Source organism: Leptonotus elevatus, chromosome 20 (genome assembly GCF_054856555.1).
Source record: "Leptonotus elevatus isolate MCC_2025b chromosome 20, RoL_Lele_1.0, whole genome shotgun sequence".
Lineage (NCBI taxonomy): Eukaryota > Metazoa > Chordata > Actinopteri > Syngnathiformes > Syngnathidae > Leptonotus > Leptonotus elevatus.
Window position 1 is genome coordinate 1,544,700 of NC_141258.1, and position 25,099 is coordinate 1,569,798.

At 44.3% G+C, this 25,099-nt stretch overlaps 1 protein-coding gene across 24 annotated transcripts in view; it reads left to right on the forward strand.

The window, feature by feature from the left end:
* Positions 1 to 1,313: 1,313 nt before the first annotated feature.
* Positions 1,314 to 25,099, forward strand: part of tcf7l2 (transcription factor 7 like 2) — a 95,548-nt gene continuing 71,762 nt past the window's right edge. For 3 of the 24 annotated variants that reach the window (XM_086065092.1, XM_086065100.1, XM_086065097.1), the window contains exons 1-3: positions 1,322 to 2,097; positions 2,313 to 2,379; positions 2,531 to 2,655. In XM_086065092.1, coding sequence (XP_085921218.1) covers positions 1,909 to 2,097; positions 2,313 to 2,379; positions 2,531 to 2,655 — 381 coding nt within the window. In that variant the 5' untranslated portion in view covers positions 1,322 to 1,908. Of the gene's footprint in view, positions 2,098 to 2,312; positions 2,380 to 2,530; positions 2,656 to 25,099 lie in introns of all 24 variants that reach the window. The other 21 variants (XM_086065096.1, XM_086065102.1, XM_086065105.1 and 18 more) reach the window with 13 other exon arrangements.

Here is a 25,099-nt window from a genome sequence, read left to right on the forward strand (position 1 = left end):
CAAAAGAGAAGACGGCATGTTCTGAAATGAGGAGATAAGGTAAGCGGCGCTCATCATTGATTTATATCACGCGCGCACATACAAGCCCCTGGAAAAGGATGCAGGATTCCGCCCCCCTCCTCCTTCCTCCTTCTATTTACATTACAGGTAAGCTATTAGAGCAGTTTTTGTATTATAATAATTTGCGTTTCTGTGTGTGTGTGGGAAACAGTCTCTTTTGTTGTCTTATTTTTGGAAATAAATAGCCGGAAGATTCTGTTAAGTAAAAAAAACAACAACAACAAAAAAAGCAAATCATTTGACCCCAAAAATGGACACCTCATGTAAGCGTATGTTTTTTCTCGACTATTCATTTAATCTATGTTCACATGTGGAACATATCTTCCGAATAAATAGTTTAAAGATGGTGTTAAAAATCTAATAATTCCATTAAAATAGAAAACAGCTCATATAAGTGACAGCCTTTCTTTTTCATCGTCTCAGTTTATAAAGAAATGTGTATTTTACCTTGTAATCTGTTTTCACCCGGAAACAATTGCCCCTTTTCACCTTTTATCTCAAATAAATTGTTAGAAGATGATTTTAAAGTAAAAGTAAATAAATATGTATACTGTAATGATAACCCCCCCCCCCCCCCCCCCAATAGAAAGCATCACATGTAATCTCACGTTTGTTCTTCCCACTCTCATTCTAATTTTCTTGTCTTTTATTTCTACATTATAATTTATGTTCACGTGGAAACAGTTGTCTTTTGTTCACCTTTTTCTTCGAGACTTGGGCGAAAGAAAAGATGGCGCTCAGCAAACAAGAATAGAAAGCAACTCATGTAAGCATCCGCGTTTGTCCTCCTCAATGTCACTTACAAACCAATTTGAAATGTATTTTTCCCCAAGTCCAGCTGCCGATGAGAACAATATGAAATGGAATATAAAAAAAAAAAGAGAGAGAGTTTGAACAGCCGAGAGGAATTCAGGTTAGTCCCACAGGACATCTCACCTGTCACACAGGCAGGATTTAATAATAATAATAATAAAAAAAGAAAAAGAGAATAGATGTGAGGAAATATTACCTAATATGATGAAAAAATAGATCAGTGCAGACCAAACAAGGGTTTATTGTGCTTTCTTCTTCTCTCCTTTTTTCTTCCCAAGAAGGCCTTTGAGCAGAGGAAGATGGTGAAATATTTAAAAATGTAAATATATGTGAGGGAATGGCGAAGCTACTTCTTGTTTGAGCCCGCCCATGTGTGCTTTTATTTTATTTTTTTTCATGTGTGCAACAACCCCTTGCCTTTTTTTCCTGCAGTGTTGCCTTCACTGTCCTGCCTCGCACGCTCCAACACAGCCGGCTTCCTCCCTCTCTCTCTCTCGCTCTCTCTCTCCTCCTCTTTTCTTTTTTTTTCTATTTATGAAAACGTCACTTCAAGTCCCTCCCTGTTTGAATCTCATTAGTTTCTTGTGTGTTTCTCCCTGTCAATAATCCCGAATCCAGACTCTCTCTATTTCCATCCCTCTCTATCTGTCAATCAGCGCCGCCTTTGAACTGAAAACCACTCCGACCAACTTCAACTCTCTCAATCCGAGCACCGCGGCTCCTTCTCCGGCTTCCCCTTTTCCGCCAAGAGCCCCTTCTTTTTCTTTTTTGGGACTTTTTTTTCTGTGGGACCGCGAACGCCACACGCTGCGTGTGTGTGTGTTTTTTTTTTCTAACTGGAGGGGGAAAGCGCCACCAACGACACCCCCGAAGTCGCGGAAAGTGGCACTTTTTCGACGGCGAGGGGTCCTTTTTTTTCAAAAACAAAAAAAGTTTCTCCTTTTGGAGATATTCCCCCCACCACTAGCGAGAGCAGCAGCAGCAAGCTAGCCGCCTTCGGTGAAGCTCGTGGGGGGAAAAAAAAGAGGAGCGAGAATGCCGCAACTTAACGGCGGCGGAGGGGACGACCTGGGCGCCAACGATGAGATGATCTCCTTCAAAGACGAAGGGGAGCAAGAGGAGAAAATCTCGGAGAACTCGTCGGCCGAAAGGGATTTAGCGGACGTCAAGTCGTCGCTCGTCAACGAATCGGAAACAAATCAGAACAGTTCGTCCGACTCGGAGGTAAGTTGGGAGCTCCGCAGCCCCGCCGCCGCCGCCGCCGCCGCCGCCGCCGCCGCCCCCCGGCCAAGTCCGAGGCGAGTGGCCGCCGGCGACAGCTTGTGAGGCGGCCAACTCGTAGCGAAAGTTCGGCGTGCGTCTCAATGGCTGTGTTTCATTGCTTTTTCTTTCTTTTCTTTTTTTTTTTGATCCCCCCCCCCACTTCAACCACTCTCAAGGCGGAGAGACGGCCTCCGCCTCGGTCTGAAACTTTCAGAGACAAAACGCGAGAAAGTTTAGAAGAGGGTGAGTTCTGGCTTCCATTTTAAACACCACACGCTCCCCTTCTTGTTTGTGTGCGTGTGTGTGTTTTTTGTTTTGTTTATTGTTAAAAACTTTCCCCCTTTCTTTTCTCTTTCTTTCCGACACAACCACAACTCCGGTCCCGCCATGTTAGCAGCGAAAAGGCAAGATGGAGGGCTGTTCAAGAGCCCACCGTACCCGGGCTATCCGTTTATTATGATCCCCGATCTCACGGGACCCTACCTCCCCAACGGATCACTTTCTCCCACAGCACGCACAGTAAGTTGGCCTTTTTGTTTCGATTTCTTTTCCCTGCAACGCAACGCAACAACACAACACGACACGACACAAGCAAGTCTTGACACCGGCGTCTCGGCGAGGGGGGCAAAAGTGGACAGTAGCGCAAAAGTCGACTTTTTGCGACTGTCCGTGAAGTGTACAGTTGGAGCGGTTCCCGAGTCCTGTCTGTCATCGCTGCTAGCATGCTAAGTGGCTAAAGAAAAAGGGGCTTTATGTGACAGGCCAAGTATGTGTGTTGCATATTTAATTCCACATGTGTTATTAAAAGAATAACAATTATGATTAGTAATATTACAAAAATAATCACGGTTAATATGTATTGCTTTCGATAATGAATAATGCATTTGGCTGGTGTTTGCTCAGCCCTCATCAAAAATGCCCTCTTTTCCCCTCTCAACAATGTGAAAGCTGCACCAATGAAATATGCAAATTGCTGCAAGTGTGCTGCTATTTGCATGTGTCAAAAAGAGGAGGAAGAGGGTCTACACAATCCGATTGTTGGCATTCAAAGGATTATTGCTGTTATTTTTAGGGGGTTAGTGCATCTCGTAATGACTGCAAATTAAATGTTCATCAATAAATTCATGTTATTTATTTAGCCGGGCCTTAATTATGCACCTCGCTGATTCCCACCGGGGCTACGGCAAGCCTTAAGCAGCGTTAAATCCCGACCACCCCTTCCTTTTTTTTTCCCTTCTTCTTCTTTTTTTTTTTTACATACTCCCCTTATTTTATTTTAAACGTTTGCAATTACAAGTCATGCGCTTTAGGACCTGTCATCTCATTTTACAAGGTTAAGGCGAAGGCGAGGCAGTTGGGAAATTGGAACCCTCCAAGCCGCAAAACACTCCTCATCCCCCATTTTCCGCACAACCTCAGCTCCTCACGTTCGTTTCCTCCATTTTCTATTGTGCACACCTTGAAAATGAAAATGTCAAACTCGGATGAGGGTGAAATTGTTGCTTCGATTTTGTAATTGAAAAGCAAAAAAAAAACATGCCTTTTAATTAATGACTTATTATTTCTTTTCAAGTCAGTTGCTGTCTATGATTTATTATCATTCAAACTGGCATGCGCACACTGATGTGTAGCGTTTCCTCGTATGAGCAATCGTGTGACAATGCATTGCACTTTCTCTTTCTTTTGTATTTCTTCCATTTTACCTTGTACAGATTTTCCTCCAATAAAAGATAAAGTGACTCACACGTAATGATAATGAGCATCCATTTCAATTTCAGTTTTCTTTTTAATGTCTTAAATTTCCTAGTAAAAAATTTCCTCAATTTAAGTAAAAAGTCGCTTTGATTCTGCATCCTTTAAACTCCAAATTAATTACACTTACACTTAATAACACTTACTTCTAGTTCTGTTTTTTTTTGTGTTGTGCATGCTGGAACCGTGGGTAATAACATTTTCATACATTTCGTCAAGGTGGGGCCTGCAAAACCGCCAAAATGTTTACAATTGGACTTCCTCAAGCCTACGGATGGTCCGTAAATAACCACCCGCCCCCCCCCAACACACACCCTGCTGTGCCCAAGCCATTAGCGTCTTTGAAGTGGTCGGTGGCTCTAATATCAATGTATTCGACTTAAAGCCGCCATTAATAATTCACCTGGACATCGATTAGCTGTCTGTCGCGCGGCAACTCACGACGCTGATGAAGAAAAAGGGCACTTTGATTTGGATTTGGAAGCATGTTTTTTTATTTTCATTTTGTTTTTAACAGAACGCCGGTGGGGGGGGGTGGGGGGTTAACATCATTTACGTGACCTCCGGCGGGAATTTGTTTTGCCAAGCACCACCGAATCCAAAGAGGCTGACAATTTAGTATCATTTAAGCATTTTGACATGTGTCCAGTCTTTAAAAAGCAAGCCCCCCCCACCCACTCTTCCCCCTCATCCGCTCAGCTCGGACTTTTCCTTAAAGCCTGCACAAAGACTTGCTGGGCTGCACTCGGCCTTTCTTGTTTTTTTTGCGGCGGCGGGTTAACGCAGGTTCCGTGTGGGCTCACATCCTGCCGCAACAGGTAAATGCCCCCCAACCTTCCTTGCTGACCCACCCCTTGGACCCATTATTTAGAGTTTTTGGCCAAAGGAACGTATTTGGATGTATGATTAGCCCACACACCCTGAAACAATAGCTTTTCTCAGTTTTTTTTTTTTTTTAAACACACCGCTTTTTGTTTTCTTTATTTTAATAATGCATGTTGTGGCTTTCATTTTCTCCAGAAACTCACGGCGACGGGATCCTTTTGTATCCGTTCTAATTGGCGCACCGAGCGACAGTATCTCGGCTCAACATGGCGGCATTGTCAGCACAACAATGCGTCATCGTATGGATTACGTGTGTTCGCCCTCCTGTAAATGGATTTTTTTTTCCCTTTTTGGCAAAAGATGAGGATTAAAGGATTGCGTGTGCTTGTGTGTGTGGGTGGGGTTGGTTTTAGGGAGGGGGGGGTACACCTTATCAAATTGGCTTTACATGCTAATGGGGTCTAATTGGTGCCTGCAGGGGAGTAGGGAGTTGGGTGGGTAGGAGGGGGGGGGCAGGCGTCAAAACCGCGCAAGGTTGCCGGGCCCTTTTGTCTTGCAAATCACTTTTGTTGACAAAAAGTACGGCAGTGGAAGCTTCCAGATTATTATTTTTTTCCACGACTCGTAAAATCTGCTTTGGATTTGACGAGTTAACTTTAAGAGACTGCAGGGGGGGGTGGAGGTTGAGAGGAGGAGGGGTAGGAAGTTTGGCACACTAAAACGCTGGGCCTGCGAGACATTAGCGGCCTTGCATTCTCTCGGCTTAATTAGTCCGAAATGTAATTGTTCACGCTCTGCCAACTGCGAGCAGCGAGAGCGCGCAAGCTTTTTTTTAATTTTATTTGGTATTTTTTTAACAAAACAATAAATCACTCGCATATTTGCGCCGTGATTCACGTGGAGGCTCGACCTCTCCCCGGCTCGACATGTGGTAAATTGTGAAGTCAATGAATCGCAGATGTAGAGGTGCAGGAGGGAGGGGGGACGTGGGGGGGGGGGGGGAGTTTGGAGAGGCAGTACAGTAAGGTTTTGTCAATGCCTGGCGAAGGAATGGAAAATTATTTTGTCGTAAATATTTACTGAGAAGATGTGTGTTTATGTTTCCTCCTCCCCGCATCATCTCTGCTCGCGGGGCTTAATTGTCTAATTCGGAGGATGTTGGCGGGCTGAGCTGTCACCGTCTGAAATATTTAAAAATAAAAATGTAGCTGTGTTTACCGTCACATTTTTAACTGGTGCGAAGGGAGTGTTAAGAAAAGAGACGGGTGGAGGGGGAGGAGGGATTCAGCTGCAGTCAAGTCAGGTTCGATTTTATTTTTTTAATGAACTTTATTGACACTATTGTTTTAACATCTTGACATATTTTTAGTTTTATGTCGACAGGCTTGCACAAAGGCATTCGTTTAGCAGCTGTGCGCTAGTAGACCCCCGGCCCCCTTTTAGTGTACCCCCCCCCCCCCCCTTTTTCAGCCGCACTCCCAACCTTCCCTCCCGTCACCGCACTCCTCCCTCCCTCCCTCCTGCGCTCGCTTGCTCTTTCTCTCGTGCATTTCTATAGCTGCCGCTGCTGCTGCAGCAGCACACAAAGATAGCGCTGTACATCTGGAACGGCAACTTTTGTCATCCCTGTTAAATTGAGGCCCCCCCTCCGCCGCGCCGGCTGTTAAATCCACGTGTGTTTACGTACCCCCATTTTCTTTTTCTGTCGATTTGAATCTGCGTAAAAAGTTCCAAGTTTTCCTGAAAAAAAAAAAAAAGAGACATGACGCAGGCGAGCGAGCGAGCGGGGCGTCTGACTTTGCCGGAATGCCAAGTCTACCCCTCGCCATGAGAGCGAAGCCACCGTCTGAAAAGGTTTGAAGTGGTCTCCATGGCCCGATAGATAAGCATCTAAATGCTTGTCAATTGCATCTTTCAGCTGGTGTCGGCCTCAAGCACTGATGAAGTACAAACACGGCCACAAATGCCATTTTTTATTTGTTCTCTAAAGAAGACTGAGGGCAAGTCAATCCACTAGAGATGATTTGACGAGTTGCTAGCAGTTCAATTCAAACTCATTCATGTCAACCTGAGCATCGCAAGCGTTGCAAGAGTCAAGAATACAAAATAAATAGCTGTACTTATTGGTTCTTCGAGTAGGTAGAGGGGGGGGAGTAAATCCACTGGAGGTGGTTTGGGGTGTTCACATGAACGTCACGTCGCAAGCTTCATTGCTACAGAGGTACAGAGTTGTCTTTTTTTTAATCTTTGTAAATGCCATATTAATTTGTTCTTCAAAGTAGATGAATGTTGAATAAATTCACTAAATTAGAGAGTCGCGGTTAAAATTCAAGTTCATTCACATCAACCTGCGCGTCACAAATGTGTACAAAAAGTAGCAAAAAAAAATGCCTTTGTTATTTCTTCTTCCAAGTGGAAAGCGGACGAGCAAATCCAATGTGGCCTTGAGAGTTGCTAGTGGTTCATTGCCATTATCTTAAATGTCATGAATCATGAGCATCTCAAATGTTACTCGTACAAAAAAAAAGTTCTCACTGGGAAGAAGGGCAAGTAAATCCGCTGGATGTGCTTTGGAGAGTTGCCGTTGGTTACATTCAAATTCAAATTCATTCACGATACCCTGAGATATTTATTTGTCTCAAGTGAATAGCGGACCAGTACATCAACCGGCGGTGGTTTGGGAGTTAAATTCAAGTTCATTCACACAAACCTAAACATCTCAAGCGTCACTCGTAAAATAAAACTTTCATAAATGCCTCGTTTATTTGTTCTCCAAACTTGATAGAAGACCAATTAATCAGTTGGAGGGGAGTTGGTGAGTTTAAGTTCATTTACATGAAAGGAAGTGTCACAAGTACAAAAAAAGATTTTCTTTTGTTCTCCAAAGCGGACAGACGACTAAATAATCCACTGGATCTGATTTGGAGAGTGGTTAAAATTCAAGTTCATTCATATGGGGGGGGGGGGGGGGGGGGAGTAGTAAAGTGGGAGGGAAAGTACAAGAAAGCGGGAAATGTGTGCGAGTGGAGAGGAGTGAGAGAGCGTGGTGGGGGCGGAGACGCCATAGGGGGGGTGAGGCGGCAGCGGCGTGGGGCTGCGGGGTCACCCTCACAAAGGCCGCCTGAATGGAGTGCATAATTGCTGTTAATGGCGGGGCAATGAGAGCGGCGACAGTTCCTGGTAAGATGTCCAAACAATGACACCCCCTCCCCACTCTCCCCCCCCCCCCCCCCAAAACCGAAGGCTCCACAAAAAGCAGCCAGGCCAGAGCGGGAATGCAACCGGACGGCAACTTTCGCTTTTCCCGCACTTGTTCAAGTCTCGCTGCGCTTGGCTGGATTGTGTGGCAACTTTGGGAAGGGGTCAAAGTGCGCAGGTGCTGACAGGCTTGTCGTCGTCCTGACCGCCACGCACGCCTTCACCCCCCCCCCTCCCAACCTCATGACAACTCAGTGACTGTTCTGTCTCCATAACAGTGCCACTGCAGCTCCTAACGATCACGTCTGGCCAAATAATGAGCAACATTGTCAAACCTGAGCTATACCAGCACTTAATGAACCACAAACAAGGACTTGCATGTCACTTTTAAATACTTGATAAAACAAACAAACGAGAATTCGTTTTATTGTGTTCTTGTAATAATATTGTTTTGTTAGCATTTTATTTGTATTTAGTTACTGCGCCAAAAAGCCTAAAGCATCCATAAAATCAATGGAATCATAGATGACAGAAATACGAAATTTCAAATCCTTAATATTTTCCATTTACACTACTCAAAATAACACACATTTCATAATCATAACACATCAAAATAAATGCATAGACAATATACTAGTCATTTTTTGGCTTTGTTTGCAGCATGAGGTTTTGGGTCACCTCACCATAGATCTCAAAATAAAGTTAATGATGTCGTATTCACATAATTTCTCACCAATTATCGCTATGTTCATGTGAATTGATGCATCCATACAGTTTGTTGTTTTTTATGCTAATAATTTATATCTGTTCATCGTTAAGGGAATTCCTGTTGGAAATTGGCTTGGCTGTGTACTAAACGGCGATAAAACTCCTGCCTGGGTATTTTTAATCTACTAATTAAACTTTTAATTGTAGCGGGATAAGCTCCGAGGAGTTATGTGCAATTGTGCAAAGAAAAAAAAACAACACAGCGCCAGGGCACTAATGAGGCGATCCGCCATGAAAGGTGGCGGACGCGTAGCCGCATGCGAAAGGTGAGAGAGATTTGCCAGCGCGCGCCGCAATAAATTCATCTGCTAATCTACGGATTATGGCTGGATTTGCACGTTAAAAGACAGAAAAAAGTTTGCGCCATGATGCAAAAGGTTAATAAAGTAAACCCCCTCAGTGTGGAACAGTGTTAGATTTTCCCTTCTTTTTTTTTTTTTATCCCCCCCCACCCTCTGACGTTGATGAACAAATTCCAGCGGAAAAGCAGATTAAGAGTAAATTCCAATGTTGGCTGCTAAAGCAGATGTTCGAAACCTATTTACACAATAATAATACGCCTCTTGTAAAGCGACAGCTGTCAACTTGTGTACAGCGCGAGATAACATTTCATGTGAACAGCTTGTTGTGGCCACACATGGTCCTAGTCCAAGCATGTGGGCTCTGCCAAGCATTATAATGAAGGTAATGGACTATGGCGAAGCTCATACGGCTCCGAAAACGCAACTGCGATAAATGGGATTGCTCAACGAGCTTGCTGTGGCGTTTTTTTTTTTTAAATTGGTGTGATTGGCTTGGTTTTGAATTGGTTTCAGCCATTTCAAAATTAATATGAGTGTTTTTTAATATAATTAAATGCACCCAAGATCGCGTTTTATAAGCTTTGAAATTTCTGAGATATTGATTGAATGTTGATCCAAAGTGGGACACTGACAAAGTACATTTACCAGACTCTGTTTTCATCCTTGGGTTTTAGGAGTTATCATTGTTCCATGATCCATCAATTTGTTTGGGGCCTCAGCATGCCCACAAATTGTGTCTTAGGCTACACGAAAATCGTAATAAAAATCTTCATCGCTGGAAAGTAAAAAAAAAAAAAATTCACGATTGACATAAATCTGGGATGATATATCTATTTAAACAGCACTTACAAAAAAAGTATCACACACCAATGCCAATCATTTGACCAAGAGGTCATACGATTTGTTTTGAAGCAGTCAGCTCTAAATTTCAAAGCTTAATTGCCTACCACAGCAAAACTGAGAGCTACTTTTTGGATACTGATTAATGCGAAGGGCTACCTGTTTGATACACACTCCTGGAATAACAAATGTGCTCATATTACTTTTAATCGTCATTACTAACCATTGATTATATTCATCTACGTGAATACACTGGTCCTGTTAATGATTCCTCACAATCATTATCAGAAAAGATTGAACAAGGTAGCAATCAGGTAAATATCAAGATGCAGCACTTTGTTAATGTTTAGATGTCTGAAAGCGTTTACATTTTCAAATGATCACTTTTTCAACAACATATCGAGGATATCACAATGTCCCATCACTGAGCTATTTTTAGAACAGGCCCACGGGCTACCCCCGTGGTCCAGGGGGTGCCTGGTGCCCACTGGCACCATGTGGGTGCCCCCTGGCCTACACCCATTGTCGGCAGAGCTGGCGTCAGTTTGCTCATTTCAAGGCCCAGATAGCAAACATCGTAAGACTAGGACCCCAAACCCAGTAATTATTTCAATCAATCAACCGAGACCAACCAACCGTCCCGAGTTGTCAGTGTATTCATTTCAGCGCACCGCCTCACCCAACAGGTGGAGGTCAATTCCGAAATTGAGCAAATTGACTCGCAGCATTGAGTGAATTATCAATTGTCCTCCTTCCCTGGAGGGGTCAGAGTGAATAAAGTGACTTGTGTAGACAACTGCGACCGTCCAGCCAGTAGGGATTGACTGAGTGACTGACTGATTGACAGAGAGAGCGAGAGTGAAGGAACAGGCAGGCCACCAGGTTGTTTGGCATTTTTGAGGCGGAAGACGATGCAATCGAGTCACCCTGAAATGGCTTGTTTGATTGGAATAATGACCGGCGGTACACGGCAGCCCGCTCAACAATGGCGTTTGTCTTGCTGCAACGAAGCAATGGCGATATATTGGATCACCCGTGTAAACCCCCCCCCCCCCCCCCCCAACAAAACCAAAACCAAAATGCAGATTTCTGCTGCGCACGTCCCTGCAGTTTGAGTCTCTGCACCTCGCCTCTTGGAGAATTGGGCTATATCTTGCTCTCTCTGTAATGACGGGTCTGGAAACAAAAATGGGACAAGTTTTACTCCAGCAGGTTCCCAAGTGGCAGTTTCTTTTCCTATCTGAGGGAGTGGGAGACTGAATTTTTTGTTTCGTTTGGAAGCCACATAAGTGGATCAACCCCTGTCGAAGTCCAAAATTAACACCACAAAATGTGTCTTTGGAGGCTCGGCTCCAGATGCAATTCGCTCAAGACAAACTCTGGAATAACGCGGTGTTCTCTTTTGGACACACAAATATACGGGCTGTTCCGCTTAAGTAGCTTAACATAATAAAATCAGCGTAACCCATCAGAGTCTCCGATAGGAAGTTATTTTAGGTCAAAATCTATCGGCACGCAATCCAAAGGTTGATATGCGATACCAGCTATGAATCAGAAAGCACAGCCGTCATAATGAAAGTTGAGATTAGAAGCTGGCATCACTATGCTGGGATGGCCTCCATGTCATGTGATGCACGTTGCAGTGCCCTTTAGAACCCGGAGGCTCCTTATCTCCATTTTTTACGGCCGCTTCTATCTTTATTGGCCGCCGTACTTTTGCATATTTGGAATATCAATAAAGATAAGTAGTCCGCTTAGTCACAAAATGTGGATGGCAAAACCCGCCGTGTCGGACCCCGGGAGTCCGACTCTGGAAGCCCCTCACTTTTGTCGGCCTTATCCCTATCTGTCGCGGGCCAGGCAGCAGCTGGCCTCGGCTCCTTTGCACAAGAATGCGATATGCGCTGTTTGAACAGCGGCTTGTCTCAGGAGCGCAGGGAAGGAAGTAGCTGCGTGTTTACATAGTTGAATTGTCCTTTGCCCCCACCCCTCCTACCCCCTCTAGTGTCTAATGCACTTCTGTTCAAACATTCCCAAGTGTTGAGATGACCCCTGCTGAACAAGTGCTCAATGCCTGCCCAGCACTCTGTCTGGATGTTTGGCTGAACAAAGGCATGCACTTTCTAACCTACTGCGGCGGCTTCAACCAGCACGACGACAATATAAAGTCTTCGACGGCTCAATTGATCACACTGACACAAAATGGAAGGTGGTGTGTGTGTATAGACAGATGAAGAGATAGACGACGCGTTGTCCGACAAGGAGCTGGACATTGACATACGGCCCAGTCGTCAAGCTAATTGTTGTTTGAATTAGCCGTTATGATCCGATGACAAATGTCTCGCGCGCTGGCCGCCAGAGCGGAAAATGTTTCCAGGGGATTGGCATGATCTTTTGCGAGTGTGTAAACCTGGCTTCAACAAGATGGATAAATGCAATTATTGGGCAGACCTGCAGTGGAGGAAATCCATTTAAAGCCCGTAAGCTCAGCAGGGTCCGCGCTTAATTCATTTGGCCAATTTGCGGGGTGATGTACGAGCGTCAGGGCACATTAGTCAGGCTGGGGAAGGGTGTGTGTGTGTGTGTGTGTGTGTGTGGCAGCTCACATTGGTGCGGACGGACGTGGCTGCGCCGAGGAGGCCGTGTAGGGATTACGGAGCGCGAGATGCTCATCGGTCGCGGAGAAATTTACTTGGCGGACAAAACAAATGAAGCATGGACACGGAAGTCACAAAAGATGCAGTGTGTGCACCGTGCGGGATTGCATTGCAAATGAGGTGGGGAGATGTGGTCGCGGTCCAGCGCATGCCTGAGTGAATACAAGCCCCATTTACCATACACCGCGCTCAATCAGGTGCTGTCGTCTCCAGCCTACCCCGTTATTGCTCTGCGTGTCCAACTCCAGACAAAGATTTTTCTGTCGCCAGATCACTTTCCCAAGAAAAGAGATTGGTCTTGTTGATGTTGATGTCAGGAAAAGTTGTCTTCCATCCACCCCCCCCCCCCCCCCCCCCCCCCCCACGAAGGCATTAGCACTTACGCTTACGCTACACCGATGGCTGCAATTTGCTTAGTCTGGTAGAGTGATCCATTCTGATGCCGGAGTAGAATCACTCAACAGTAGCAAAGAGCTGCATGGTATGCAAAAATAGTGGTTAGCATCGTCTCTGTGGTGAGGGAAGTTTTAGTTTACTACTCGTAAGCCACAGTCTTGCTATCAGACACGGGGGACAAAAGCCCTCTCTCGCTTATGATGCTGTGTAAGTGGTTCACATCATTCTGAAGTGCCTCTTGTCAGAGTTGGACGCAGAGTGCGTGTGTTAGCATTTGTCACCTGACAGAAATGCGGCCGGCCGCAGCACAACCACGCCGGGTGTGAATGTGGAAGCTTGTCAAAGACAGGTGCCGTTTGCTGGCCCTCAGGCTCGACGCGCAGCAGCTGGGGAAAGACTTAAGGCTCGTGGTCAAGTTCGGGTCAGAGGCCTCGGGTTGAATTCCCCTCTTGACTGTGAAAGCTGGGAACGCCAAGACTGAATGAATTCTGGTGGCTGACACAACGTTTCTTAACCACAATTTATTAATAAACTAGATTTTATGCTCGTCAACCTTTTTACCTGCATTTTTGTGCACGTTTGTGTTTACACTTTTTGATTGTAGCTGCAGGATGTTCAGATGGCAAGTCACAATTTCGTCATAATTGCAGTTTGGGTTGGAGTTTGTATGCAAGTTTTTTGTTGTTGTTGATCGTATTCTAAGGGCATGAAGTATTGATCGGTTTATGAATTGCCACTGGAATTGTGGTCGAAATTCTTAAGATGGGATAAATGTTATTTTCAAATTTAGTTATCTCATCAATTTAGTTCTGTTTCAAATTTTCAAACTTTCCGGGGTGTTCAAGGTGTCGTTGCGTGCATTGGCAATTTACAAGGCGTCTCGCTGAGACTAATTTGAACAGTCTGTCATGCACCAACAACCTTAAGAGTCGAGTTACCGTCCAAATATATGTTGCCCAAGTAGATAAGCGTGATTCTGTTTGATAATGAATTAAGACTTACCTGTTTTAATTCACCTTTAGGCCAGACAACTGTATATTATGCCCTTAGGTTGTTGGTTGCATTGTAAATTACTATTTGAATAACACTGCGTTCTTTGAACAGCCACGAACGGAGGCAGACATTTTGCATGATGGCAACACAAACATGGAACACATTAGCAATGGAGCGAAACTGCAGCGTAATGGTCTATGGGCTGCCACAGGAAGTCCTCAGGGCCTCTCAGGGGCAGTCCAAGTCATCCTCGGGAGTGTGAAAATCCAGCACTGTAACTTTGCATGTGCATATGTCATCATCTTCCCCCTAATTCGGCTGCTAGCTCCCGCCCAAAGTGCTTTCCCAATCTCCAGGGAGAACAACTGTTTCTGCTGTCTATAGGCAGGAGGAATTCCTTGCCCCGACTCGGAAAAAGGAGAGCTTGTGGAAGTTTTCTATACGCCTCCCACAGATCGTTTTACATCGGTGGTCCAGTGGTCTTTACACAACTGTTCCCAGTTAGTGGCGGGACGCCAGTCTTACTTTGGTCGCCAGTTGGACAAATGTTTTTCACTACCGCTGGATTTAGTTTCACACTATGCAACTCAGTTGTGAAAATATTCAAGGTATCATTTTCAACATCTCAAGTGGGGATTATAGGAAACATTTAAAAACGTCACCTGGAGAACATGCATGGAATTCTGAGCGTATTTTTGGACAGTCAGCGCAGATAAGATTCTCTGCGGTTGAGACGGAAAGAGGCCCCCGCTGACTTTTGAGCGACAAATAAATTACAAAACTGGCCCCAACTCGATGAGAGTCTCGTTCGTTGGCTTCTTGAGCTCCTTGGCGAGACGAGGAGATGCGGTCGGAGACGCCGGAAAAAGTCAACCTCTAATTGCTTCAAAATGATGATTGAGGCATCAGCATGGGTGGATACTGCGATGGGACCGCTTCCACTCTGGGGCTTTTAGCTGGAAGGAGTGGAGCCCACTGAGATTGCTCCCCAATGACAAATGGTTGTCATAAAATAGACCCCTGCTACCACAGAAAATCCAACTTTTCTTGGCGTACATTGAAGAGACAATCATTTTCTTCATGTTTTGAATTGGCCTTGCCATGTGGTTTCCTCGGATGGGCTGCCTGGAGCCAACTGCTTCCACATTAGCCTTCTGCTCTGGTTTTAGTTTCAAGAAAAATAGGGCTTGTGTATTTTTTTTCTTTAATACCACAGCAATCATTGCCAAACTTCCCGATTTCCTAAAATCCCCACACAGTCCCCTTGTATTCTCAACTATTTTCTGATCTCTGTCACAAACAAGAGGCACACCTGCCTCTGTGTCCCAGGCTTTAACACCGCTGCCTTTTACCCCACTGGTAGCGCCACCCATCCAATCCTTGCCTTGCTTTTCGGTGTGCCGTGATTTAGCGAATCACGCCAGTAATGATTCAATTGGGCATAAAGTAATTGAGAGGCGGCCTGCTTGCCATCTGTCCGTTGAGATTAATACTCTGTGTAATTAAATGTGACCTTGGGGCCACTGAGGGAGGTGCTGGGGGGTGCCAGGAGCCAAAGATTTGAAGTTTCAAAAATACAGATATAGATGCATTGGATGGACAGATGTTGACAAAACTCTATGAAATGTTTTTCCACCCTGTCTGGGTTTGCCTTAAAAATGGTGGTGAGGTCAAGTCTAAAGATTGACCGAGTGTGTCCGTGTGGTGTGTTGATAGCCTCAACGGCGACTGCTGTTTTAACTCCTATTTTATGTGTGGTTTCGTACGGACTTCTGAGCTTTGGTTTCCCCTTGGACAGCATCCAGAGACTACAAGGCCTGCTTCTCCTCAGCACTCCTGCGGGGTCGGCGTAAAGGGCCCTGCAAAGCTCAGTTATTCGATTTCAGGCCTGATCTGGTTGTTTTTGCAGCGTAAACAGGACATTAAAGACAAGGGTGGTAGACGGGAGATGGCGAGCTAATGAGTCTTTGTGTCAGCATGAGCGCGGCGGGGCGGCTGTGCTTGGAGTTTTCAAGCCTTATCCTTTGCATCCGTCGGCTCGGTGACACGCAGTGAAGAAGAGGAGCCTCCACCCCTGCATTTGTCTGATTATAGTAAATAGAAACAACGGATCTGTAAAAGACATTAGCTCGGTTCAGTCTGTGCCTTGCAATACTTCCGCCCAGTTCTTTTGGAGAGGAACAGCATCCCTCTGGCTCCGGCATACAGAAATAACCATTTTAATTGCTATGGTTGTGTTATGGTGCGGCCTGCGCGTGGCAGGCAGGACCCGATTTGAGGTGGCACTAACTGAAGGGGGACAGGGTGATGAGATCTGGGCACACCTCCAAGGAAATTTCAGGGCATTGTGGATGGAGCGCTGGTGTTAGGTTCAACGTTGCCTATGAGAGATAATTGAAGGTGTAAATCCATCCATTTTCTTTAGCGCTTGTCCTCATTTGGGTCGCAGGAGAGCTCGAGCCTGTGCCAGCTGACTGGGCGAGAAGCGAGTTGCAACCTTGGACAATTGGAGTGCACATATAAACAAACAAACATTCACATCACATGTAGCAACCATTTTGTGTCTTCAAAGAATCTAATGTGTAGTAGTAAGAAGACGGACTACCCTGAGAAAATCCACCCAAGCGTGAGGAGAAAAGCCGAAGCCAAGAGTTGAACCCCAAACCCCAGGGGCAGACATGCTAACCGCTAGACCACCGTGCTGCCAAAAGTGTCAGTCATTTTTGAACAATCAGAATCCATTATTAGAGCTATATGTATCTACCCAGCATGCTTTAATTTGTTCCTCTTCTCGCCTTCTTTTTGTTTCTGCCATGCTTCTACCCTTCAAACTCCCTTCCCATTCTCTTATTCCACCCAGAAATCCCTCCCCTGCCATCTCTATCGCAGTATGTGCTCTGATTACCTCTCCAAACTGGCAATAAGTTGATTGCTTTACAGAGATGATGTAAGCCTCTGCCCTAGGGTACATCAGGTTGGATTTCTCCTTCTTTATCTTGTAAAGCCTAAATTAACAGCTGGTTTGGTCGGAGTTCTCCCGGATCTGACTAAAGGATTAGGCTTGGTTCTCATGCGAGTCAATCCAGTTTGATTTATTGCAGGTCTATCAAAAAAAGATCAATGGGAGTCCTTTTGAAAGTAAATCCTTAATCGCTCTTTGCACTTGCGTGTCATCATAGTGATTTTTTTTCTCTTCCTTTCCCCATTTCTCACTCCCTCATTCTTATTCTTTCCATACACCTTGTCTGTTTTCCCCCCTTCTCCGACACCCAACCCTCCCCCAATCTATGGTAGTGATCTGCCCCACCAACAGTATCAGGGTAGCTGGATAGATTTTTCATCCACTTGCTCTCATTAGTGATCCATTCAGGCAAGGCAGCTCCAAGTTGGGTGTTAGCATTCTGCGGTCGTGCTCGCAACCTTTGTGCCGCTCGTGTTTTGTCTTCACTGAAACTTTCCCGTATTAGGCCCGCCACTCATGCTCGGGCTTAATAATAAGGAAGTTGAAGAATTTATGTTTGGTTCTTTTAACCTCTGACTCTCTGATCCATATTTATGAACACAAGACTGAAATGACAAATGCAACTGAAAGCAAAGGCTCTCGTTGGGAATTCGTTGGTCTTTAAGGCTAATACTTTGGTTCTACAAGGCTGCTGTATTTCAGTTTGGTTCAGTTCAGTACGGCATACTTTAATTTATTTGTATTATTGTTAAAAGTTGTAACTTTGAATGAACCTGCAACCGCAATAACTTTTCCATAAAGCTATACTACTCATTTCAGTGTGCAGTTTGTTTGTGTATCTCCATCGTTAAAAGCTGTTACCCTAGTTTTTCAGCACAGTTAAAGGTAGAAACCACAGTTGCAAAGGTTAAAGCGGACAATAGTGACCATATACTTACTTCTGTGCGACAAGATGTATAATTTTCTTGAACAAAGCTGCTGTTCTTCCATTTCCTTTTTCATACTGCAAGATTATTGTTCCTTGCTGGTGGATTAACTCATTAGTCCCTCTTTAGACCGTGGCATTTTTACTGAAACATCGAGAAAAAAACCTGCAACTCCATTGAAACCCCATTTGTACGACTGTATTTTTTATTTTGGTTCAGTATGAAGTCTACATTGCTGAATGTCTTCTTCCTGTATTTAAAGAGTGGAACACTTCAGTCTATTGATTAGTCAGCGATGAATCCTCACTTAGTGCTTGTTTTTTTACTAAAATGTTAAGAAAGACCACAAAATGAGTCTTTACGTTTGCACTGCTGAAGAGGTCACACTATTACGTAGTTGATGCCACAAAACACAAGCCAGATCAGGATTTCATGTCAAGCTAGGAAACATGACTTAATATATCCAGTGTAGGGAGGGTTGATAATGACCTCACCGTCTAAGCGTGGGAACGTGTCCAGTCGCTTGCGTTGAGGACACCCAGCTTAATGTTTTTAATGGTTTCTAAGTTTTCCGATTCTCCGTCAACCGACTGATGTTCACACGTCCTGCGTCATGGACTGCTATTCCTGAAATTATGCACGAGATGATCCGTGTTAAATTCAGGTGTGTCATGCTGGCACGCTCGGCCCAGCTGACTGGCACACAGACCCGGCCGGGGTTCTGCAGGGGTGGGGTAAAGCGAGGCTGACAGGATACGTGGGAAGGAAGGGGCTTGCTGTCAGCCAGCTGGACCTCTTAATCCTACAGCCTTGGGGAAAGGGTGTGTGTTAGTGTGTATGTATATATGTGTTCGCGCGTGTGTGTTTTTGTCTCACAGTGTCAATTCTAGCGCACACCTCTCGCAACACTGTGGACCAGCTGAGTCCACGTGTGTGTGTGTGTGTGTTTGTGTTCCATTGAGACAAGCAAGGTTTGTTTACCACAGTCCTTCCTTTAACGCCGCTCTGTATATTCGCATCCAGACGACGCTGTCTCTCACCACTTGTCGAAGGAGAAGCGGGAGGTAAGGAGGAACTTGTAATACCAACAAATACCCTTCCTCCCATTTCTCGCAGTCAAGCCACCGCCCCTTGTGAATTAAATCCTGTAATGCAGTGGTTCTCAACGTTTTTTTTGCACCAGCACCCCCTAAAAATCTAAGCTCTCCAAATACCACTATCATGAACATCTAAAATGCTGAAAGTTAATAAAAAAATTGCACCAAAATAAATGTTTAAAAACGTTCTAAAAAATTGAACGTAGATGTAATGAACCTAAAGATTAAATACAACGGAATTGTACATAGGTAGTGATTCCTTTGCCTACACCCGTCTTTGAGAATCAACAGGATGTTTACGCACGACGGTTTGGCTGCTCGTCGACACAGCATTTTAAGAATGGCGAATCTATCTGAATCAATTCTGAATACCTAATTCGATGCCTGTGCGTTATTGCAAAAAGTATGCTGCCAGGAGCAGATGGCATTTCCCATAGTCAAGTGTATGTACAGTATCTACAGTCAGGTATTGGTACCGTTGTCAGCAGGCATCCAACTGTCAACAATATTGCGGCAAAAACTTCCAACTAACTGTTACGTTGCTAATGTAATACTGTACTAAAATGAGAATAAATAAAAAGAGTAGTTGATTCATTACTGCTTCATCAGTTGATTGAATGATAGAAATATGATGAGAATTGTTTATCCTTATACAGAGGTTTTGGTTCCCACACAGAACAAACTAGGTAAGGGACAGGAAGTGTAACTGCCTTAGGCTGTAGGAAGTTTACTCCACAAAAAAAAAACACAGTACAGCTCAGCCTCTGGTTGGCGGAGGTCACGACTCACTCGAGATGGGCTCTTGGTGCACCTTCATACTTGTTTAGTCATTTGGAGAAGACAACACAAAACTTAAGCTGTTATGTACGATTAAACGTTCATTATTTATTTAGTTAGTTAGTTTTTAAATGTATTTGTTTGATGCATTTTCAAATTGTATACGTGTTTGCGTTCATTTGTGGAATTATGACCTTAAAACCAAACCCCGTACTTCCTGGTGGCAATTGCTGTGATGTCACCAATAGTCAACCAACCCGTTAATAAAAGCGATTAATAAAAGTCGGTTAATGACTTGAATGATGATTTTAGTGTTCTTTTCTACCACCATTTTGAACGTGGGAAGTGTCTCTCAATTGAACTGTTACGTGAGGTAAACTGGTTGGAAGGGAGATGCAACACCGAACATAATTGACATTTCAAACAGGTAAGTTGATTCAAAAGCAGACGTGGTGGAAATGTAGACATAACGTTGTCATTGACGGACAGGCTAAATGTCTTCCGTTGCTTGGGTTGCGCTAATGGCGCAGACGTGCTCTTTTGACGATGACGTGGATAGCCTGATATAGAGCTAATGTTAGCTAGCTTTGCAAAATTTCTGAAAGGCAACTCAACCAAACATTTTATACTGTACATACCTATGAGAAGCGACCTTCCATACACCCAATTATGAAGTTTTGGTTCCCAGTGTGTACCGTTATAGTATAAGTGAGTAATATGGCACAATTTGGCAGCCTTTGTTTACAAACATTACAAACCCAGTCCTCGCATTTGTTAACTCGATTGTTGCCAACCAAGCGGTCAGTTGCATCACATTCTTCTGGTCCATGTCGTATTTACCGACAATCCATGTGAGCTCACTTCCTTCGTATTTTATTTTATTTTATTTTATTTTATTTTTTTATTTAGCTCCCAACTCTCTCTTTGCATATATCACAAGCTGGCTGGCAGGCTAAGAGCTTGGGACTTCCCCACGCCACACACTCCAAGCCTTTGATCGCTTGCTTTGGAGGTAACATCAAACAGCGCGGCGCAGAAAGGCAGCTACTACTGTGAAGTTCAATGTTCAACTTGATGGCTTGGCTGAGGGCTTTTCCCTCCCCACCACCAGCAAACCAGCCCCCCACCCACGACCCCCCCTCATCCTCTCTCCTCCTCTAGTCCTCCACCACGGCTACCCCCCCCACCCCCTTACGCCGCTCCCTCGATCCCTCTTCTGCATCTCTGTTGACAAGAAGAAAAAAAAAATCAAACACAGTTTGCAGCCAAGGTTTTTAGTACCTCCGACCTCACCTCCATAGATTCGAGATTGCGCGATGCAAGACCTCCTCCCCGTGTAAATTTCAGACATACACAAAGGTATTGCTGTCTGGCCTGCATGGTTAGAAGGTGCAGCCTCCTCCTGTATATTTCAGGCGGTTGCATCAATGCCAAGCGTGAGGTCTGCCGTGGCAGGAGCAGAATCGTAACATACTGTATTGTTATTCTGGGAATTAATCGACCCCGTGTCTCCATCACGCCTGCCCAGAAGTGAGGAAAATATGCCAATAAGAGCCTATATTTTGTTGCTAATTTTCAACATTGTGTGAATGAGCCACTCTATAAACAAAATGGCAGTCATACTCCAGAATCCAGGCTCGTCTACACTTACGGATTGACTGTATAAAGAAGGTATGCAATACATGGCTTATGATATAGATTGGGACTCTACCGACCAATAGCGGTAACGCTGGATGACGTCATCGTATCTGCCTCCGTGTGAAAATAACCTCAAGCTCGTCTGACCCAGGAGCTTGAGGAAATGCCAACCGTTTATGCGTGTGGGTCGAAACGTCACACATCTCCTCCCTGCTTTTCTGGCTGCTTGGGAACTATCGGGCTAATGGTAGGTGCTAAGCTAAGCTATGAGCTGCAGCTGACTAGCTGAAGCATCTAAATGCTGTCCTTCCAGACTACCGCTCGAGCTACACTTAGTTCTGACAAGTATCGTTAGCATTAAAGTTGGACAAGCAGTAGTTAATCATGTGACACACCAAGCGAGGACAAAAGAATATGAAGAAGCCATGCTAACTGCTAAGATAAAGTGAAATCTTGAGCAAGGTGCAAATTGATTTGAGTCAGCCTTGGGTGAATGGTCCGCCACCAAAAATTGTTCTGCTCCTTGCCAAACGTTAGCAAAAGACACAAGTCCATTAGATTTGGGTACATGTGCCGATTGGTTTCAACACCGCATTTGCATAAATGGTCCAATAATGTTTCAAAATCAAAGCTGACCCCTTTCGTCCATTCCAAACAGTCATCCTCAACGATCCAGGAGTTCTCCTGTGTCTTTATTACACTCTTTAGAGTCTGTTTTCTTTTACAGATCTAGATAAAACTGTTGATTTATATTCACAAAAATCACCATAGTGTGTGAATGGTTACTGAAAAATCTGTTATTGTTAACTGTCGTCCTCTATGAACCAGGAGTTAGTTTGCTCCTGTGCATTAATTACACCTGCCAGAAGTTATCCTAGGTGTCCATTAGATTTTGATAAAGCTCTGGAGATGCCTTGTCCACCCCAGAATGAAAATTTCACCCTCCTTCCATGAAACGGGAGTTGGCCTCCTGCTGTCCCACCATCACATTTGACAGGAGTTAGCAAAAGTTTTAGTGCAGCTATGAATAAAGAGATATAATTCCACTTTTTGGTCTTTGAGTTACTATTGCACGAATGGTCCACCCCAGAATCAAAACGGAAACGCTGTGTCCATTTGTGACAGCTATCTGCCATGAATTTGGGAATTAGTTAGCCCCCGTGCCCCGAGGAGGTGGTACGTCACCCCAGCCTTTTCCACATGGCTAGCAAACCGCTGGAAAACAAACACTTTTCACAAAGAGCGCCATTTAGGTGAGCTTCCAATGCTCCCTAAATCCAGGTCGCAGCACAGTTCCGCTCTGCTTTTCCACTATTTAGAAGACCAGCCAAGGTGGTTTGCTAAATCTCTCTCTCTCTCCTTCTCTCTTTCTCTCTCTCTCTCTCTCTCCCTGTCTCTCACTCTCTCTTTCTCATGAGCTTCCTCGTCTGACTGTGCCAATTAGCAAAAAAAAAAAAAAAAAAAAAAAAAAGCAGTGTGGCCTGCTTTTCTTCTTTTCCGTTGCAGCTTCCTAGATAGACGTGAGTGCACGCACATGTTTTGGTGTATCATTAGCTCGGTGTGCGGGGAGGCGTGCGCCAGCTTCTGCTGCCTTATCTCCATGTCAATCACGGCATATGTACGTGTGTGTGTGTGATAACATCAGTTGTAATGATCTCCATTCAGCCCGTCGGTGCGTGTTAGCGCCCAGCTTCCCTCTCCCCCGGAGCAAACCGTTCCCTTGCTAATAGATGCAAAATTAAGCTGATCAATAGATGGCCTGAGCTCATTATTGACACGTTATCTTCGGCGTGGGATTTTTGTCCAGGGGCGGGTGCAGGGGGTGGGTGGGTGTATTGGGTTTGCGAGGCCTGAAGACACAAAAACTGGGAGTGGGTAGAGGATTATTTACTTTATTTATTTCAATAATTATATCACACAATAAATCACTTAGTCTCAAGTATTGTAGTTGTCCTCGCGGTAGACTAATTACTTTTCAAATTGGCTCGCAATTGAGTGAAAATTAATGCTAAGGTGTGTGTGTGTGTGTATGTGCATGTGTGTCAAATTTGTAGAGGTATTGTAGCGTCGGGTTAGGAAAGGGGGTGAGGTTTGGCGGTGGGGGGCGGGGGGAGGGGCATCGGTGGTCCTGGACTGACGAGCCTTAATGCAACAGAAGCATCTCTCATTTTTAATGACCGAGAGTCTTGTTACTTATTTATTTGTTGAAACTATTGTAATTAAAAAAAGTGCAAGTATGGGGAGTCACTGTCAAGTGCGAGCTATCTGTAGATTAGTTGGTAAATTGCCAGAGAAAAATGTTTTAATTACTAGTTAGTAAGAAGGATTATACACGCACACAAAAATCAGTTAACAGCAAAAATTATCTTGTTCGCTTTTTGGTCAGTTTAGTGCTTTAGTGCTTTGGCCAAAATTTCTTTGGATCACCTCAAATAAATGTGTTCTTAATCGTTTGTTAGTTAGGCAGGATAAAGCAAATAATGTTATGATTTATGTTTTTAACAAGGATTATTCCACACGTTTTTACTAGTTTTTACTAATTGTTTAAATTGCAATTTATTAGCTGGTTAGAAGGATAACACAAAAATATTTAGGTCGCTGTTTGTTCTTTGGTTACTAAGCAGAATTACACACCCAAAAAATCTTGACCAATGTTAGTTACACAGGATCACACAGCAAAAGAGTTGGTGCTTCTTTTTTTTTTTGGTTAGCAAAATTACGCAAAAGTGTTGATCAGTGTCTGTTTTTGTTCCCGGGGTTCCGCTCAGAAATATTTTGATCACCGTTTGCGATTGGATTTTGTGAACATATTGTTTAGATCATGGTTTGTTTTTTTGGGTTGTGTGCAGATATCCGAAAAAACAAAAACAAAATCTTGATCACATTTTACACATTGGTTGGTTATTTTTACACAACAAGAATTTGTACATTTATCGGTTGGTTATCAGGGTTAGATAAAAAAAAATTGGGGGGGGGGGGGAGATCGTGTTTGTGAGTTGTTATAAAAAGTATTCCTTAAAAAAATGCTGAAGTCGACATTGGTTGATTAGTTTGCAGATTTCCAGAAAAAAACCTTTACTGTGAAGTAGATGTTTTGAAAAAGATTTGTAGGTTGATGAGCAGAATTACACAAAAACATCTCAGCCAATATGAAACATTGTAGATGAGCAAACCAAGGAAAATTGACTTTTCGTACAGAATTTTATTTAAAGGGAAAAGTCTACCCGAGGATCTGCCATCCGAACATCTTGATTGAGCAACTAAATCCTACATGGAATCCTTAGATGAATGATGTGTTTATAAACCCATAACTTGAAGCCGTCTTTGGGACTCGAGTTGCAATCCGGCATTTCTCATGAATATTCAGGCTGGACTGCTTCCAGGTGCACTTTCAGGTGCCAAAGAGACAAAAAAAGCGTGTGTTTGCTCGTCGGTACGTTGCTTTTGTGAGGATTAATTGCCTGTGTGTGTGCGCGGTGCCTCCTGCGTGATACTATGAGATTGATGAAAATGTGTAGGTGGATTCGTGTGATAGCGCGCGGCGGCGTTCCCGGCGTGTCGGAAGTCTTTGTTGGAGCCTGAGAGTGCACACATTGTCTCCCCTGTGAGGAGCAGCTTCCTTATATCCCGTCTGCCGTTTAACTAATTCACAGCGAACTCTCGCAGAACAAAAAAAGACCCAAAAAAAAAAAACACATCAAGGGCAGCTCTCCTCGTAGCGCTATAACAAATAACGGCATTCTCCGGCAGACTGTGGGCGCCGCGCAGTTCACACCCTCAGCTGAGCTCAGTTGCCGCTTCACCTTTTTAACTCTCTAGCTTGTGGCGAGGG